The sequence below is a fragment of the Falco punctatus genome, assembly GCF_963210335.1.
Source record: "Falco punctatus genome assembly, chromosome: 11".
In the NCBI taxonomy this organism is placed as follows: domain Eukaryota; kingdom Metazoa; phylum Chordata; class Aves; order Falconiformes; family Falconidae; genus Falco; species Falco punctatus.
The window spans coordinates 10,661,538-10,680,115 of NC_137591.1; the positions used below are offsets into that span (position 1 = coordinate 10,661,538).

Here is an 18,578-nt window from a genome sequence, read left to right on the forward strand (position 1 = left end):
CACCATGCATCACGGCAGCGTTGAAGCCTGCCAAAGCTCTGCCCTGGGCTTCAAGGAGGACACAACACATAATGTTGGACCCCTATCTGATTACAACGGTGAATCTCCTCACCTTGTTTTTAATTGTGTTTCTTAATGAAGGAGGCTTATGCCATGGCGGGGTCTGGGCATCTGTGTGTCCTGCCCCACTGATGTTGGAGCAGATTGGTTTATTTTGACCAAATTTAGCACTGGAGCCTCAACAGTTTCCACAGCTGTCATAGAAAGAGGTTACCTCTCCAGAACAGGCTTTCTAGTCAGAGGTTTTATCTTCTGGGACACCTCAGTTAACTAGAAATATCTATGTATGTATTTTATTAGATCTAATGCCATGAAGAAAAAATGTTTTCTATGTTCATCTGGTGCTAGCAAGTGTTTTATTCGACTGTCAGCATACAAATTCCAATAATTAAATTGGCCACTTTTCTTGTCTTCCAACGGCTGTACATTTCAAGACATCATTTTGGAGGCACGTTATGGATCCCAGCACCGCAAACAAAGGCGAAGTCGCACAGCCTTCACCGCCCAGCAGCTGGAGGCACTGGAGAAGACCTTCCAGAAGACTCACTACCCAGATGTGGTGATGAGAGAGCGGCTGGCTATGTGCACAAACCTACCTGAAGCCAGAGTCCAGGTACAGATATTTTCTGGGTTTGCGAGCGGGGATGCTTAAAGGGTGTTAGTGGGGTTCCCAGAGGGTTGACAGTTCCCCTGACTTTTCAAGATTCTTCCAGTGTAATCAAAGATTTTGGGCAGTAAAGTTGCCAGGCGTGGGGGTGGGGGGGATAAAATCATCTGAAGTCACACATCTGCTAAAGAAATTCTTAATCCACACGCACATTTTTTGAATTTAGGATTGTCTGAAGTGTACACTGGTTTTCATTTGTTCTTTCACATTTCTTTGGGGGAAATTTTAGAAACGTCAACAGAAGTCTACTTATTTATTTATTTGCAAGGCTTTTCTGGCTTTCTCAGAAGAGCAGAAACCCAAGTAATTCCAGCTGCTCTTTTCCACCAGTGTCAATATTTGTAACATCTCAGGCCAAGGTTTGGTTTTGTGGTGTGGTTTTTTTTTTTAGTTTCAACTAGCACAACGTGCTTCATAACCTGCTGGTGGGGAAGTTCTTGCATTTCTGGGCTTTAAAAAACTAAATAGCAAGTTCTTCAGTGTGAAGTGAAAAGCAGTAGAAAAAAGCGCTATTCTCTATAAACGTCAAGACACTTCGAACTTCAAAATTTGTGTTTCCTCATCTAACTAACCAAACAACACCAACAAGATTTGCAAATCTATTATTCCAATCTAGGTTTACTGATTTAGGTTAAAAAAAATTCGGATTCCCTCTCCTCCTTCCCTAAATTCAGTTCCCAGATAAGAACTTATGGCTTTAATGACTTATTTTGAGTGTTGTTGCCATAGTTTCGGTACACTTAGAACTGAATGGTTTTAGAAACTGAGAGAGCACTGTACTGTAAACCAATGTAATGTTATCAGACTCAGCTGTAAGACATTCTGGTTGGACACAGCTGCCTGAACACTTTAGGAAAAAAAACCACAAAACCCCAGAAAACACCACCAGTGGAGTGGCTTAAAGAATCAACATAAAGGCCAGAAATTTAAAAAATATATTTGCTGTGCTATTTGTCGAAGCACTGAAAACAGCTAGAGCTCTTAAGATCCAACAAAGTGAAATGGCATTTGGGCACGGTGGGTTTGCAGTTACTCATTACTTGGTGTTCCCCTGAAGCTCCCAGTCTGAATGATGCTGAATTTGACACTAAGCTGGATTCTCACTGGTTTTCCCCCTTGATCTTTGTGGCACTGAAGGTTTGGTTCAAGAACCGGAGAGCCAAATTCCGGAAGAAGCAGCGTAGCCTGCAGAAGGAGCAGCTGCAGAAACAGAAGGACTGTGAAGGGAGCCACAGTGAGGGAAAGACGGAGCCGCCCATGCTGGAGACCCAAGCCACCACCCCGGAATCTGAGAAGGTCCAGAGCCTCCCGAGTGAGGTAGGCACAGACCTCAACCTAACCCTGTCGGAGCAGTCGGCCAGCGAGTCGGCGCCCGAGGACCAGACTGACAGAGAGGAGGAGTTTAAGAGCACCTTGGACGAGGCTAAAGTGGACAAGAGCCCTGGTGTGGACAGCAAGGCCTTGAACTGCAAGAGAGCAAGCCCAAAAGCAGGTGAGGGGCATCATCTTGATGGGGTGGTGGTGTCAGGACCTGGCATTTCCAAGGGCAGTGCTGGTGGTTGGGTCTAGTCCCTTCACTCCCTACAGTGTGGGTGCTTGCAGGTTGGCTGCCCAGACTTGTCTTCTTGTCCCCAGCACTAAATGGGTTCCACAGAGAGTATGATGCTTATTGTAGCAGGAGCACAGAAAGAGCAAAGACCTCCTGCTCAGGTTAAAGCCTGGGGAGAACAGTGGCAGCAAGAAAGCCATAGCAAAGAGGTCAGCCCCATTTCCACGCTGTAAAATGCCAAGTGTGGAAAAGACACACGCTCAGCTCTCCCGAGCTAACACAGCCCCTCTCGTTTACCCTCCTGGTGCAAGAGAGAAGCCCTTGCTGCTGTCCAAACCCTACCGGGCTGTAGATCAGCACCTGCATCCAGCCTGTTGAAATAACCCCCATCCCCTCTGTCTCCTGCTACAGAGTCCCCTCTCAGCGTGACGGTGACGCCTTCATCCAGCAGTGGCCTGGCTCAGACTCACTCCTACTCCTCCTCGCCCCTGAGCCTCTTCCGCCTGCAGGAGCAATTCCGCCAGCACATGGCAGCCACCAACAACTTGGTCCATTACTCCTCCTTCGAAATGGGGACACCGTCTGCCATGCCCTACTTGGGCATGAATGTCAACATGGCGCCGCTGAGCTCTCTGCACTGTCAGTCGTATTACCAGTCACTCTCCCACGCTCAGCAGGTCTGGTCCTCACCCATCCTGCAGGCCTCCAGCTCCCTTCCAAGCCTGAACAGTAAAACGACAAGTATCGAGAACCTAAGGCTCCGGGCGAAGCAGCACGCGGCATCCCTTGGGCTCGACACCCTACCCAACTGACTGCCAGCTGAGCTACCATTGCCCATGAGAAGATGCACCAGAGGTTGGCACTAGACATGTCACTCCTTGAACCGCCCCCCACCTTCACCTCTTCCTGGAGTAAGGTGCTCCCTTTCAGGGAAAACTTTGCATTTATTAACGTCTTATTAGCGCCACGATTGCATCAGACATTGCTACTGGCCTGGTCTTCACTAAATATTTAAGGAGAAAGGGGGAGAGGATGTATGTTCAGACAGACAAACTGTCCTCTGGACTGCCGTGAGTTAAGCCTGTAACCTTCAGGAGAAGCCCCCTTTCCTCATCCCCTCGATAATGTGCCAACTGTGTTATATACAACTTTTTTTTGTTGTTGTTGCGTTCTCTGGGAAAAGAAAGAGCCCCGCTTCGTCTTGTATATAGTTTATAATGTTGACAGCACCCATCACCTGCGTGTTACTGTCAGTGTTACAGAACTGTGACCTCTTTTGCTTTTATTCCCCCTTCCTTCCCAAATTTAGTAGCTAGTATCAAAGTTACCAACCAGCCATCCTCCCGACCTCAGCTCATAGCTAGCTGCTCTTCTTGGGTCAGCATCCAAAAGGCGTTTATAGCAAAGAGAAACGATTGTGCACTTCACCGCTCCACTTCTCCCTTCTCCGCTAAAGCTAATTTTATAACAGCCAGGAAATAATATGAAGGTGAATTTCCTGTTTAAGCACTTCCTATAAGGCAAGCTTTTTTCATTTACTTTTTAATAGCACTTGTTCAAAGCCAGAGGACAAAATATTGGCCAAATGCTGCTGGCTGGGGAGAAAAATGAAAGTCAAATTCACAGGATTATTTTTGATCTAGATTGTTTCCTCTTTGATCTTCAGTGAAGTGTAAACTCCTCTATTTACAAATTACGGGGTTTTCTTTTTGGAGAGCATTTTGGTCTAACTTTGACAATAGAGAATAATAAAAACTTCGTATGAACTCCTGGTGTGTTCATACACCATGTATTATATGGTTCTTTGACAAAAACTTGATTAATGCAAGCTGTGTCTAGGAAAAAGCTCTGATCACCAAATTCTACCCTCGAGCCCTGCAGCTTCAGAAACTGGTTAGCAAGTGAAAATGTAACAAGTGAAAAATGCTGAAATGCTGGAGGCAAAGCAGCTGATAAGCACAGACTTTATATTCTCTTTGTTTTTGCTGGAGCTGAGGGGGAATAGATAAACTTGCCAAAAATGTAGGGTTTGCAAGTAACCAAAACTCACCAGCTTCAAAATTATTTCAGTGAACAGTTTCAGCCTCGTTTCATTGGAACGACCCATCATTCGACTTAGGGTGGTTGTCCTTGTTGAGAAGCATTGCTTCTGCCAACTCAAATCACATCTTTTTTTTGCCAAATCAAATAAATCCTTTGAACCCACTGCTGTTATCCTGAGCGCGAGGGAGAGATGACATCCCTATCTAATCTCTGGTACTGCCTAGGACCAAAAAATCCAGACTGACTCTATGGCAGGTGATAGGTTTGAATCCCAGGGGTATCAGCCACATCTGCCACTGGGCAGAGCTGTGCTAATTCACCACAGATGATCAGCTGGTCCATATTTGATTTAACCATGAAGTGTAGACCCACAGCCTACAACCCCTCTCACTCCCACCTTGCTTCATATCAGGGCAGAAGCCAGCGGTCAAATTACCTCTTTAAAGACGGTGGGAAAGAGTGTTCTCAACTCCACTAATGCCTCTTGAAAAAGCACCTAACTCCTGCAAAAAGAGACGTGAGAACAGCCAAGTTTAATGGGAAACGGTGTTTTATCCCTCATAAAATTGTAGCAAGAGCAGACCTCTGGAGGGGGCAGCTCATCGATTGCACCAGCTTTCAAGGAAAATGGAGCATCTTCCTTCAATATTTCTGTTGTGCCAGACGCTTTAGTTTTGGGCTTTTCTCCCCTGCTTTAGTTTTCCTCACTTTGTCAAATCAGCCCCCGTGACCAGCGGGCAGAATTCTTCACATTGCCAAAACCAAATGTATTTGTAGGAAGTAGATTTTTGGCTGCCGCTTTCAAAGGAGTCTGATTAAATTAAAACCACCAAAGTACATTTAGTGTCTCCAAAAAGATCCTTTGAAAGCCCCAGCTTTCATTTCTTGTAGCCTGTCACTCAATCCAGGGACACCAGAACAAAGCTTTAATTTTTCTCCTCCTCTTTCCTCCAAAAGCTATATCCACCTTTATTTTTTCTGCCTCCCGCTAACCTCAGCGCATTTGTAGACTATGGAGTCACTTTGCCAGAGCAGAGTAACTGCAAGTTTAATTAATGCCCTTTTCTGATGTTGCGCCCTGATGCCAGTCTAGACTGGCTGATGAAGCTAACAAGAGTGGTAACTGGCAGTGAGACCAGATCTGGACTTCAGCTCTTCTTTAAGTAATAAAAGAGGCCCATGAAGTGGCAACTCATGTCAGTGGATGTTTCAGGCAGAGCACAGAGGGTTGCAGTTGCACTTGTACCGCCCCAGGTAAGATGGGCATCTCTTCTCTGCCCAGGTACTGTGGGGCTGGAAAGGGCGACATCAGCTCAGATCAGGGCCAATACAGCCTTACTGTAGGTCACAGTGGATACCACGGCATCTGCCACAGGAAGGTCAAAACGTGGATTTATACCCTGCTTCTGCAAGGTGAGGACAGGGAATGCAGGAGATAAGCTTGCTTGATCCACTGCTAGATTTGCCGTGACCCTCCAAAGGGAGATGAGACCTTCCCCACTGAGCCACGGAGGGAAATTCTTTCCTGTGCCTCAGTGTAAAAATTCATTTTAACATTCACGTCTCAACCGCCCCTGGTGCCTGACCCCCATGGTATTGCTGACATCCTCACAGCAGGCTTGGAGCAGATACTGGGAACTTCCCAGACGGAGCATCTGGCATGCCATTAAACCCACGGACATCAGGATGAGGCCAGCACAGCTCACAAAGTAAACTGGGAGAGGAGACATCCAGATCTCCATCAGCCCCTGAAGATGTCTGTCCAGGGTCATCCTCATCTGCCTCTGCATGGTGCAGCAGCTGACTGAGGTGTGGCTGGTCCTGGACCAGGGCATGTGAATATTTCTTAGGTGGAGATTATTTCTCCCATTCTGAATCAGGATGAAAACATCTAAAATTTAAAAATAAACTGAAGAAAAACATATTGCCTTAAATATACATGAGCCCCTGAAGTATTTTATGTGAAGTTTGGGTTTTATCTTCTTATGGTCAAAATTAAACATCTTCAATGGGAGTAAGCTGTCACATAAAGCCAAAATTGATTTGCAAATGAAAAAAAGCAAGAATTTAGGCTCCTGGTTCCTGAAAGTTTTATAATGCATTATCTGTCAAAACTGACTCTTTCCTGCATATTATTTTAATGCCCCTGGGCCTTCGGGTTTTTTTCTGACACAAGAAAAAAAAAACAAAAAACCCAAACCCACAGGGAGAAACTCCCCATCCAATTCCAGCCTGTGTGCTTGGTGGGTGGCAATTCTGCATCATTCGTCTTTAAACTTTACAAACCTGGGCACTTTTTCAGGTGGGAAGAACTGCAGATCTCCCCTGATGTGCAATGTGAGGTCTGCTTGTTCCCTTGCCATCCGCCAGCCCCAGCTTTTCAGGAGAAAGAGGTTGTTGATGGATCCACAGAAACAAAATGGAATGAGGTTCCCCTTGCCTCACTGTCCAGGCACAGATCTGATGCATTTTAACAAACACTGCAGCTGGATATAACAAAGTTTCTTCCATCACAGGCATGAAACGCCTGGAGTGTAACCCAGAGATCCTACCTTATCAGACAGATGAACTATTACAGGGGGGAAAAAAAGCTCTGTCTTCTCTGGATGCTGTGCCAACCTGGTGCCAGGGCAGGGCACCCCTGGTACAGCTTCAGCTACAGGGAGATAAATGTAAAAAGAGAAGCAACATTTTATGTTTCGTAACGCAGATGATCAACTTGAATTTTTTATGCATGAAAGGAATGCCAAACAAATTCACAGCATGGCAGGGGGGCTGGGAAAAGGATATTCCCAGTCCTTTAGAAACAGTGATGGAGAGACAGGGAAAAATCTCACTAACTTTGTTTTGAGACAGGTTATGTATCTGGAGATTTCCTCCGCAGGTTGCTTCCCCTTCTGCTGGTTCTGCTTACGTTGCCTCTCCCTGGTGAACCAGCTATGGCTCCAAACCCTACTTACCGAATTTGTGAAGGTTTTAGCTATGGTCATTGCAGGATCAAGGCCCGGGAGAAAACAGGTCACAATATTCAGGGTAAGAGTTTGCAGTTAAATTTATTCTACTCTGCAAGAGAGATCTGAGAGGTATTAATAAAATGAAGGAGGTATTTAAACAGTGCAGGAGAAATACTAAATGCTACCAGTGAGAAAAGATCCAGTAATGATGCTGGGAGGCAGAAAGGGAACCTTTTTCCCTTTTTTCTTCTTTTTAAATATTTGGCTAACAAGTGGAAATATCCTCAGTGGTGAATTCAGGAATAGAGAGAGAACTTTTGTCTGCATTTCCTCCACCAGAAATCATCATATGCTGCATAGGAAACACAAAAATGCTCCCCAAACATGAAAATAACCACTAGCAAGCAGATCCCCCTACATCTCATTTCTCATTTAGGTATTTCACCACGTGAAGGATTTTAAGCAGCTTTAGCTTTCTGTTGCCACTGCAGCCAGCCAAAGGGATGCTCTTCTTTGCTGAAGAAACACCGAAATGGGTGGATGCAGAGGAAAGAACTGGAGCTATTTCTGTCCCTGTGTGCCATGTGTGGTACTTCCATTGACACGACAATTTTGAGCAATTTCAGGACACTTCTGAAAAGTTCATATGTAAAGGATTAAATAAACCTCTGTAGAAAGGAAATGCAAATTCAAATCTACCATATTCCATTAGTTTAATTACAGTAGCTATGAAACATAACTCAATTAAGCTTGAAAAAAGTCAATTACAGAACTTTCCTGCTGGTTTTTACAAGCTGTGTTGATTTTTCTTTTCCTCCCTCCTTACCCCTCCATGTGCCCCTTGCTGATTTTTATGATCTGTTCTAGAGCAACATAATACATCTCCTGCTTTTCCTATTGAGTGAAAATAATCTATTTCTCTGAGTAGGTTTGCTCTCACTCCAAATCCATAGCAGAAGGATAAGAAAAGGTTGGTGCAATAAACAACAACAAAAAACCCCCAAACAAACCCAAACAAACAAATTTCCAGCAAAGCAAGATCATACAAACAAAAAAAATCCCCTGCTCTGATGTGTGTGTGTGTGACTTTCCCACCATGTTACAAAACAGCCCGGTAATGATTTACGTCCTCTGTTTTCCACAGACTTTGCGGACACGCTGTTTTGTTCCCAGCTGCACAGACAGCAGCATCCACATTGTCCCCTGCTTTCTTAGGCTGCCTGGGGAAGAGATCCAAAAGCTGAGATGCTAGCGTCACCTCTCCCGTATATGGGTGCCTCTCGTTAATGCCAACGCTGAGCGTGGCCTCAGGACCTCATACAAAGTTCAGGACATGTCCCAGGTCATGCAATCTTACTGGTTTCAGAGGAACCCGTTGTGACCTGTGACTTGTAAAGTAAGACCCAGACACTACATAAAGCAAGACCCTCATCACTGTGGTGAAGCCATAGTGGAATAACTGCACCAATTTCAATGGAGCAATGCCACAGCTAAGGACAAAATTTAGTCCCCAAATTAATTTGTAAAGAATGTAAGATTTGTCATATACTAACAAAAAAAAAAACACACCCACAAAACAAAACAGTTCTTTTTCTTAATAGCCTGGGTTCCAAGCTAAAAGCCCTCTGCAAAAGCTCTCTAAGAAAGATGCACATTAAACCCACAGCGAGTTAGACAGGGCATCTGGTGCCCTACAAGTGGCCAAAGCCTTTTCTAACTGCTCCAGCAATTGAGCAGGGCTTTCTCATACAGCAGAACTTTAGATGTGCTTGTGCAATGGAAAATAACTTTTTGGTTTATTCTCTCACACCAGGAGGCAATCAATTTATTTTGTTTTGTCCCAGCTTCTGACCCAAGGCGTACAGTTAGTTCCAAAGTGTAACCGTGTTTGTGTGTCAAACCTATCTTGCAAAGGAACAAAGGCTTTTAAAGAACAAAAAAGAAATCAAAGTAATATACTGTACAGATTGCTGTAAAATTGAGCTGTAGTGTAAGACCTTGTGCTTTAGAATTCACTACCAAGGAACTCAAATGTGTATCATATTTATTTATTCTGGTAGGTAAAAGAAGAAGAAAAAAAAAGAGTTTATATTCATTTCCGAAAAGCTGCAGCATGATGCTATGTACCAATTGTGCCAGTTCTGCTTTCTGTAAAATTATTGCCTGTTTTCATACTCCGCTAATAAAAAAGAAAAAAAAAATTCAAGGAAAAATTATTTTGTGCATCCTTCACTGATAACTACCTGAGCCACTCAGCAGCGATGTAAATGCAAGCAGGCTGACCTGGTTTGTACCTGAGTCATATCACTGGTGGGCTGCGAGGCGTTTTCTAGTGCAGAGCACTTAAATGAGGAGCATAGTCAGGTAACTGCCCCCGTGGGAGCCCATGGTCCCCTGCCCGGCCCATGGCACGTCCCTGCCAATGGTGGTGAGTGCCATTGCCTGTCGGCCATGGGAGGCTGGGACCACACCGAGAGGTCTGCACAGAAAGGTGGTCCTGGTTTCAGCTGGGATAGAGTTAATTTTCTTCCTGGTAGCTGGTTCGGTGCTGTGGTTGGGGTTTGGTGTGAGAACAATGTTGATACACATTGGTGTTTTCACTTATTCTGAAACAGTGTTTACACTAAACCAAGGACTTTTCAGCTTCTTGTGGCTTGCCAGCGAGCAGGCTGGAGGGGCAGAAAAACCTGGGAAGGGACACGGCCAGGACAGCTGACCCAAAGTGGCTAACAGCATATTCTATACCATATGAAGTCATGCTGAGTGTATAAACCGGGGGGAGTTGGCTGCGGGGGTGGACATCACTGCTTGGGGACCGGCTGGGCATCGGTCAGCTGGTGGTGACCAACTGTACTCTGCATCACTTGGGTTTTTTCTTGAGTTTTATTCCTCTTTCTGTTACCTCCCTTTCCATTACGATGCTTAGTGTTATATTTTACTTTATTTCAATTATTAAACTGTTCTTATCTCAACCCATAGGGTTTACCTTTTTTCTGATTCTCCTCCCCACCCACCGGGGAGGGGGCAGTGAGCGAGCGGCTGCCTGGTCATGAGTTGCCAGCTGGGGTTAAACTACCACAAAGGTGCAGAGTATGAGCTTCTTGCTGTTGAGGTCTCTGTGTCCAGCTGGGGTGGCAGGTGAAAAGCCCCCTTTAGCTGCAAGGCACTGGAACAATTGCTGCAGCACCTTGTGCAAAGCGGGCACCAGGGGTCTGCTCGCTCAGCATCTTCCGGCACAAGCCAGGAGACAAATTCATGCCTGATGAGGTGCCAGTCGGGAAGATCTGACCAGAGAACTTGTCTTTAAAGACAGCAATGTAGGATAAATTTCACCATTCTCACATGATTGGGGCTTTTGTGCAGTTTGGGGGATGTTTCTGTTCTTTTGATGGAAGATCTGCCCCCTTTTCTAGGTCTAGCCATAGTGGGCTGTGCTCAAGAAGATGGCAGAGAAGTTTTTGCAAAGCTTGTTCCTCTACCATGCTGCTCCCTCAGGGTCAGTTTGAACATCTCCTAGATGGTGAAACTTTGGTTTGGGCAAGCAGTTGTTAGTGATGTCAAGAGCTTTCCATCTTGGCTACAGGCCTATCTGATGTCTGATGAAACTGATGGGAAAAAAATATTTTTCTGAATTTATTGAGATTTTCCTGAAATCATCTGATAATGAAGCTCTTGAAAAAGAAACTAATTATTTAATTTCAGGATGTCATCCCCACCAAGGTGACTTGCTGGTTTCTTTTCTCATCTGTAGAAATACTGTAGAGGAAAAAACGTATTAAGGAAAAAGTCATCAGGAAGGAAAAGCAAGTGTGTTTGTAATAATGATTAATACCTTTTCTGACATTGTCAAGAAAAGTGACTTTCTCTTATATCAGGCAGAGAGCCAGAACTGAGGGAATGCGGGCAGTGCCTGGGAACACCCTGCCTGCAATAGTTGTACTTCCAATTTTTTTGACTCGGTTCCATCAGTGCACAGCCACAAATGTCCTAGACCACAACCATTGTTTTTGTTTGTTTTTTTTTTTCACAATAAGGGGAATATTAATTACTGGATCTCCTTTTTTCACTGAAGTTACAGGTTTGCTTTGAATATTAGGAACCCTGTGGGTAAGGAGTGTCTGTGACCTTCAAGGCCACCAAAGAACTCGGTCAATTCCCGCCTCCACCAAGAGAGAAATAAATGGATGAGCTATGATCATGTTCTTGCACGTTGTTATCTGCAGTTAATGAGAAGACCCGATTTTTCCCCTTGCACAAGGTCGATGAGGTAAAGTCAACCACCTGCTACAACTGGAACCCAAACTTGCAGGAAGTTTAAGGTGATGTTTTGGCCTTAAAGACCATGTCCTAAAGTTATCAGGAGGTTTGTTCCAGAAAAATACAATGTGAGGGGAAAAATAAGATTTGAAAGAGCTCCAGAGCTCAGTATTAACTGCACATGTGGCATTTTGATCCATTTCCATAAAGCATAACATAATATTTGCTAAAGAAGGAGGAGGAGGAAGGGGAAAAAAAAGACCACAGTTAATATTCTCCTTTGGATCCCCCATTTGCTGATTACTCTGCAAGCTGTGTAATTGGGTGTCTCTGGCAATATGATGAAATGTGCCACAAACATCAAAAAACGGTGCTATATTAAATCTGCTTTTCATAATCTCTTCTCATTTCCCAGACCTGAGACATTTTATTCAATTTTTCCTGACTAAGTTGATATGTAAAGCCATATAAACATATCAATGCAAATAAATACATATATATTTTTCAAATGCTCATCGAAATGCACTCATTACAAAGATTTGCATCAAGGCTTTCTCACATCACTGTTAGCCAAAGAAACTCATTTTTTTTTAATGTTGCATTATTTTTAAGAATAGTTTACGGAGCTACAGGCTACTTCTTTGTATTTCATTAACAAGCCCAACTCTATCTATCATGTTTCAGCCTTATCTTACCTGATTAGAAAATCATTTCCCTATTTGCATTAAGGGCAAAAATCTATGCAAAGTCACCATAATGTTATTCAAGCCTGGAATAGCAGTGAAGATCCTATTACACACTGGGGCTGGCTCTGTTTTCAGGAGCTGCAAGTCCAGAAGGGACTGTGCTGGTCTTTTATTTTAAACTGATGCAAGGCACATGTCAGGGAAAACTATCTCACCTTCCACAAAGCAAATACGAATAATGCCTAGATGACTTAGATACCTGCACCTTTTGTCTGTGTATCACTTGAGGCTCTTCCTCATGTTTTACTTGGTGTCTTGAGGATTTGTAGCCCCTTTCTGGATGAAGGCTGGCATTTTGCTCCCCTGGGAAATTCTTCAGCTCTGATCCTCTGATCTCTCCCACCACCAGGTATGTGCAGTCCAGCATCCCCAGGTGAGCGTGACTCTGCAGTGGGATGAAGCGCAGCCTCCCTGCCATCAGGCTGCAGCCAATCCTTTGCCTTTTGTAGCTGATAGAGGAAAATATTTTCATTCCTGTAGTAGCAGGATAATGTCCAAGTGCAGAAGTGGTAGGACTGCATCTCACCTACAATGGGCTTACCAGATGAGGCGCAGAGCCTGGAAGGTGTTTAGCTGTCTGACTTCCACAGAAATCAACAGATGTCAGTGAAATACATTTTCTCCAAGCCCTGGTACTGATCCAGGCATTTCTGCCAAGGCCTGCAATTCTTCCCAGACTCACATCCATGCTGCAGGACTAGGAACCAGGTGTCTGTATTGCATCTTTGCACCCCTTATACTGCTTCTCTTTCACAAGCCTGTGCCTCAGGCTGTTTTCCTGCTGGGAGCAGGGCAGTGCTGGGACAAGCCAAGTCCATTTCTCAGCTTTGCTCCTCCTGGAAGCCAGCAGACGGGAGGCTGTGCTCAGACCTTTGAGCTTTCAGCAGTACCCACTCTGCAGGGTTTTGCAAATCACCTTCCCAACAAGTGCTGAGCAGGGAATGCAGGGACCTAAAGCAAAGGTAATTCACTCACACACAGAGGGAAAAAGCATATCCAGTCCACTGGCAAGGTATGGATTTCCTTCAGCTTGGCTTTCTTTCAAACACATTCTCTCTGCATTAGTAAAGTGAAATATCAGAGTGTTGGACTGCACCGTACCCACAAGAAAACATATGGGCAAACTGATAAAAAAAGGTCCGAGGTTATTTCAATAAACATAATGAAAGGTCCAATAAAAGGTGATGTTGGTAGGATGTTTCATCTCCTTGGAGATCAGACTTCCTCCTTATGTTTTTTATAGGCATCGCAGTGGAAAAACACATCACACAGTGACTGGTTCACTCTGGGACATGACTGAGAAATCTGGGTAGGTTTATAACAGCCAGCAGAAAATGATGTGAACTGACATAAAGCACTCTGTGCTGGTGACACTATCTGCACAGCACTATTTTCCACTGCACCTCACACTGTGACTGTCCAGCTCCCATCAAAGCTCAACAGGAGTTTGCAAAGCCCCCCGAACCATGGAGTTGTTTCTCTTGCACTGGGGAGAACTGGGGTGCTGAATGAACAAACCCAAGGTCACTGCATCACCTGCAAAGCAAACCAAGGAGGTCCCATTTGCAGAGTGCATCACTAGCTGGGGGAACGATGTCCCTTTCCATAGGACATTGGGAGGCTGAGAGTTACATGGTATTGGACATGGAGATGGGATCTGACTGGAGCTGTTCCATATGAAAAGATGCCCATGGGGTCACACTACTGCCAGGAAGCTCAGATGAGGCACTTTGGAGCTATCATTTTTGCACAGTAAACTTTACACCACCCCTTACTGCAAAGGCAGCTGCAAGCACAATTTAATCCCACTTGCAATATTTATGCTAATTTCCCCATAATTTCTTTCTTATGGAGTCAGTTAATAGGTCATGTGCGCCACAAAGGCTCTGTGAGTTAAGTCAAGTGGTTCATCTCAGTGGTTTGCTGGCCATGGCCAGGGTGACTGTCGGGGACAGGAGACCATCTCTCCAAGGACGCCGTGAGAAGGAGCAGAGAGAAACAAAGCAGCTCTGAAGCTGGCTTAAAATCTCCAAGCAAGTCCCTAAAACTGCCCTGGGAAACACGTGAGGAAAAAATGAAATCCACCATGCTACCCTGGAAAAACCTTAGCTGATGGATTTTCATGCGTACGGTCCCGTTGTTCTTTAGTTAAAAAATGAACTTTCCTATAACAAGATAAATCACTGTCTGGTGGAAGCAGCTCAACTCCCTTCAGCTTGTGGTTGTTGAAAGCAAGAAAACTACCCAAAAGTTATGTGTCAGCTTCAGTTTTGCTTCACGTCACCAAAAAAAAATTTCATTTGACACCTCCCGTAGTCCAGCCTCCTTCCTTCCCCAAGTAAAATTTGGAACCTTCTCATAAAAACAGCTTGTGCTTGCCCTGTGGAGACCACCAAAGACGAAACTCTTCCCCTGAGAGATTATCTGCTGTAGACAGACCCACATGTGGAATTAAGGACATATTTATTGCTGTGTCAAGAGAAGAGAGAAGCATCACAGCTTCCTGAGGACCAGCCCTCTCCCCCAGCTAAGCCACCCGACATGTTTGCCTCACCTCCCTGTAACAGGCACCTTAAAGGAAAAAAACACCCAGGCCTGATCCACTCTGAAACATGAGATATCTCTCCAACCCTCAATAACATCTTAATTTCCTCCCCTTGCTCTCCGTGCTAGAGACGATTACTCAGGCAGGAATGTTTCTGAAGTAAGACAAAAAAAAATTACATTAGTGGGGAACAATGGAGGGGAGACCTGATGGAGCAGAAGAAGAGAATTAGTTTTGCCTTCGGAGACACCCACAGAGAAAAGAAAGGTGTCTGAGCTGCCTCAAAGTAATTCCTCTTTGCACAGAGCTCCTCTGACCGGCTTAAACAAAGAGAGATGAGAGATGTGCTTTTGATTTCAGCCCCATTTCCCCAATTTTGTTTGTTTGCTTTGCTTTGCTTCCACCTGCATTTTTAAGTCCCTCCACCTCCCAGGGTGTTTGCAGGGCTACGTTACCTGCAGGAAGGTGTCACATCTCCACCGGGTCTCAAGCACAAGAGTCGGGGCTGTGCAGGGGCTTCACACCTGCCCACGTTCCTGCAGCTTCCAGCAAGGATGAGGGGGAAGAGGGGAAAGAAAAGCAAAGCATCCGCTGCGGTGGAGCGGTTGCACTTTCAGAGTCAAAATTTAAGGACAAATTAACCTGGGGTACCCAAAAGCAGCAGAGAGGGCTGCAGGGGTAAGCAGCAGAAATGGGAAAGCAGGGAAACAAGAAGAGCTTTTTACGTAGGGAATCCGGAAAGGTTGAAACCCCAAATAGCCGGGATTTTATCTAAACGCCTTTTAGGTCCAAACAGATTATCACATATTTTTTCCCATTTCACTTCATTTTTAACTGAGAAAACATATGTTTCCTTTAGCACTAAGCAGAAGTGCGCTAGTAGACTGGTTTTAGTTTTCTTTTCATTTCCCAACAATACCTGAAAAATTCACTGTGCTGCCGCCAAAAAAAAGAACCTGCTTTTCCTTCACCTTTGCTTGAAAAAAATGTTGAAGTTAAGCCCTCGGAGCCTGAATCAGGACCTCGGCTCAGCCCTTCCAGTCGGCCCATAAAACATCGCTTTTGGCACGTCTCGGGGGGACGAGGGGCTCTGTCTGCCGAACTTTCAGTCTGTCGGGCTGAACAAAAGCGAGCGCAGCTCTCTCCTGCTTGAGGATGGAGTGGAACACACACCAGCCAGAACGTCTTGTACGTTGAAAAATTCCCGTGCTGTCACACTGAACTAATAAATCGTCGAGCTATGTAAACAGGGACAGGGATGCTATTTATTTATTTATTTGTTTGTTTAAAGGGGGGGGGGGGGTGCGGGTGTGGGTGTGCAAAGCAGCTTGTTCACAGGTTGCCTGCCAAATGCCTGTCAAGCGGTGGAGGGGAGGAAAAATCAACAACAAAGGAGTTTAAAGACAAAATATTAAGAACCCCAAATTGGGTGAAAATTGCTTTCTGACAGATATCACCTATTGCAAATGAGACAGAAATACAAGTAATCTTGTAAAATGAAAGCCAAGGACAGACTTGTACCTGCCCTAGATGAATAAGTATCCCATTATCTTGAAGAATGAGGGCCCCGGGCTGTGATTATGCCACTATTGTATTCTAAACAGCATGGTTTGTCAAACGGAATAAATCCTAGCAAAATCAAATAAAAAAAGGGATCCAATTTGAAGCCCAGCACACAATTTATTATTTTGTTTAATGTCACCCTCTCGACGTTACTGATTATTGGGCAAATAGCGCCGTGTTTAAGCATGTGTTTAGTCGCCTGTCCCCCTCGCCAGCTCCCAGCTGTCACCCTGACTGTCACCCAGTGCCAGTGAGCTGTTTGCTGCTGCCAGTAGCCACCGCTGAGCTCACCAGCCTTAGCCTAGATGGCCACAGCACAGGCCAGCATCATGAGGAAAGGAATTCTGTATTTGTGTTTCTGTCCAGATGAACCTAGAGCTGATTTTGATGCGATGAAGAGCACTTTGCACCATACTGGCAGTGCCAAACCACCCCAGGAGCTAATGGCAGACAGTTGCACTATAAATGTCTGAGACAGAAGCCAATTTCTCACCAATCTTCTCTTTTATGGATTTGGGGTAACAGCCCAACTCCCAGTGTTTCTCGAAAAGGTTTCGCCTATTTCGAAGATACCATCCCTTGTTTTATGATGTCTTCACCTTGGTTAAAAAAAAAAAAAAAAGTAGCAATTAAAAGGCTCAAAGGGATTATAGAGATTATTTGTCGTTATAGAATAAATACTTGATATTGCTTTATCTGCTTGAGTCACAGGGTGGGCCTGGACACGAAGCTGTCCTTGCACAAGGTAGAGGCATTGCTGCAGCATTTGGGATATGAGTATCGAGGAGTTGAATCTAGTCCTGCTTTGCGTTCAGTTGGCTTCTAAAAGTTGTGTTGCTGTCCTGGAAAATTTCTCGGAGAGTTGCCTGTGACATCTCCCCATTACACTCAGCAGCGGGTGTTCAGGAGGAGCTGGTACAACCACAGACCAATGCAAAGCAGAGGGAAGGAGCAGGCTCGTCGCTCTCAGGCATGTTCTTGGGGGGCAGGTTGATGTGGAAGGAACATTAAGGTGGTTCCCGTAGCCTGGCTCACCTCAATGCAGTTATTGCAATTGCTTGACGTGGCTTTGAAGGTGCTCTGTGTTCCTCAGTTATGGGAGGACGCTAACAGCACTGCCTTTAGCTGGCATTATCTATTCATCATGGTTTCATTTGTATAAACCCTTGAGTTATGTAAAAACACTGATCCAAGCAGAATTGCAGAAGGAATATGAGAGTGATACACGTGGATGTTGACCAAAGAGCATCTTTTGCCTGAACTGCCCTCGTGATGCTCCCTTCTGCTCCTGTAACCCCACCTTCTTGTGCTCACCTTGAATGAGGAGTGATTGTTCATATTCCGGTGCTATAAATGACTAAGGATGACTGGAAGCATGAGTTTTGAGTGCAAAAATACAGCAGTTTGTTAGCTCCCTGGGGCAGGAGATCTTACGGCAGGTTGCCCTCATGCAACAAGGGCCGATTGTAGCGGGGAGCAACGTGACAAAGTCTGGGAGTAACAGCAAGGAATGATGGATTTAAAGAATAATAAAAAAAAAAGCCGGCACATTTTATTTAGGTAAAGTTCCAATTGAAATCAATAAGAACTACAGAACGTAGCCTCGTAGTTTGACTTGAAAGCATTATTTCTTTAAGGACTATGAAAAACGGAGGAATTAAAAAAATTTAATTTATTTTACATCATTTTGTGTGGGCTATTTAACTCTCCTGAACCTCATTGCTTTTGGACATGGCAATGCCATTGACCCCCTGTTTCACTGAAGTTTCACAGTACTGCGAACCACGAGCATCAGGGAAGTTACTTTCAAGTCCCTAAAATAATTAATGAGATTTTGTTATGCAGATAAAGGACTCCTTGACTTCAGTATTCAGCTGTCAAAATTCTGTAAGCCATAAGGGAGAAACTCATTTAAAAGCAGAGATGCTTTCATATTCACAGGTCTCCAGGAGCTGGGTTTTAACCCCTTTGTCTTTCACCCTTCCTCGCTCCCTAGATATTGCAAACTCTGGGGAAACAGTTCCTCTTGCTGGATTTTGACTGCTTCTGCTGAGCTCTCGTTCGTCAGCAGGTCACTTGACAAAGGTTTCCTGATGCTTTAAATCAGGCAAGGGCTACAGAAAAACGCAGTCCCTCCTTATAGAATAGCCACGTGTAGTCTAGATCCAGAGAGCTAATTTGTTCCTTACTCCAG

The 18,578-nt window shown here is 44.7% G+C and overlaps 1 protein-coding gene across 1 annotated transcript in view; it reads left to right on the forward strand.

Annotated features, from left to right (window-relative positions):
- The window catches only part of DMBX1 (diencephalon/mesencephalon homeobox 1), a 47,738-nt gene extending 36,497 nt beyond the window's left edge, over window positions 1-11,241 (forward strand). Inside the window, 3 exon segments of the mRNA XM_080406837.1 lie at window positions 495-673; window positions 1,865-2,219; window positions 2,688-11,241. Coding sequence (XP_080262963.1) covers window positions 495-673; window positions 1,865-2,219; window positions 2,688-3,088 — 935 coding nt within the window. The 3' untranslated portion in view covers window positions 3,089-11,241.
- Window positions 11,242-18,578: the final 7,337 nt, after the last annotated feature.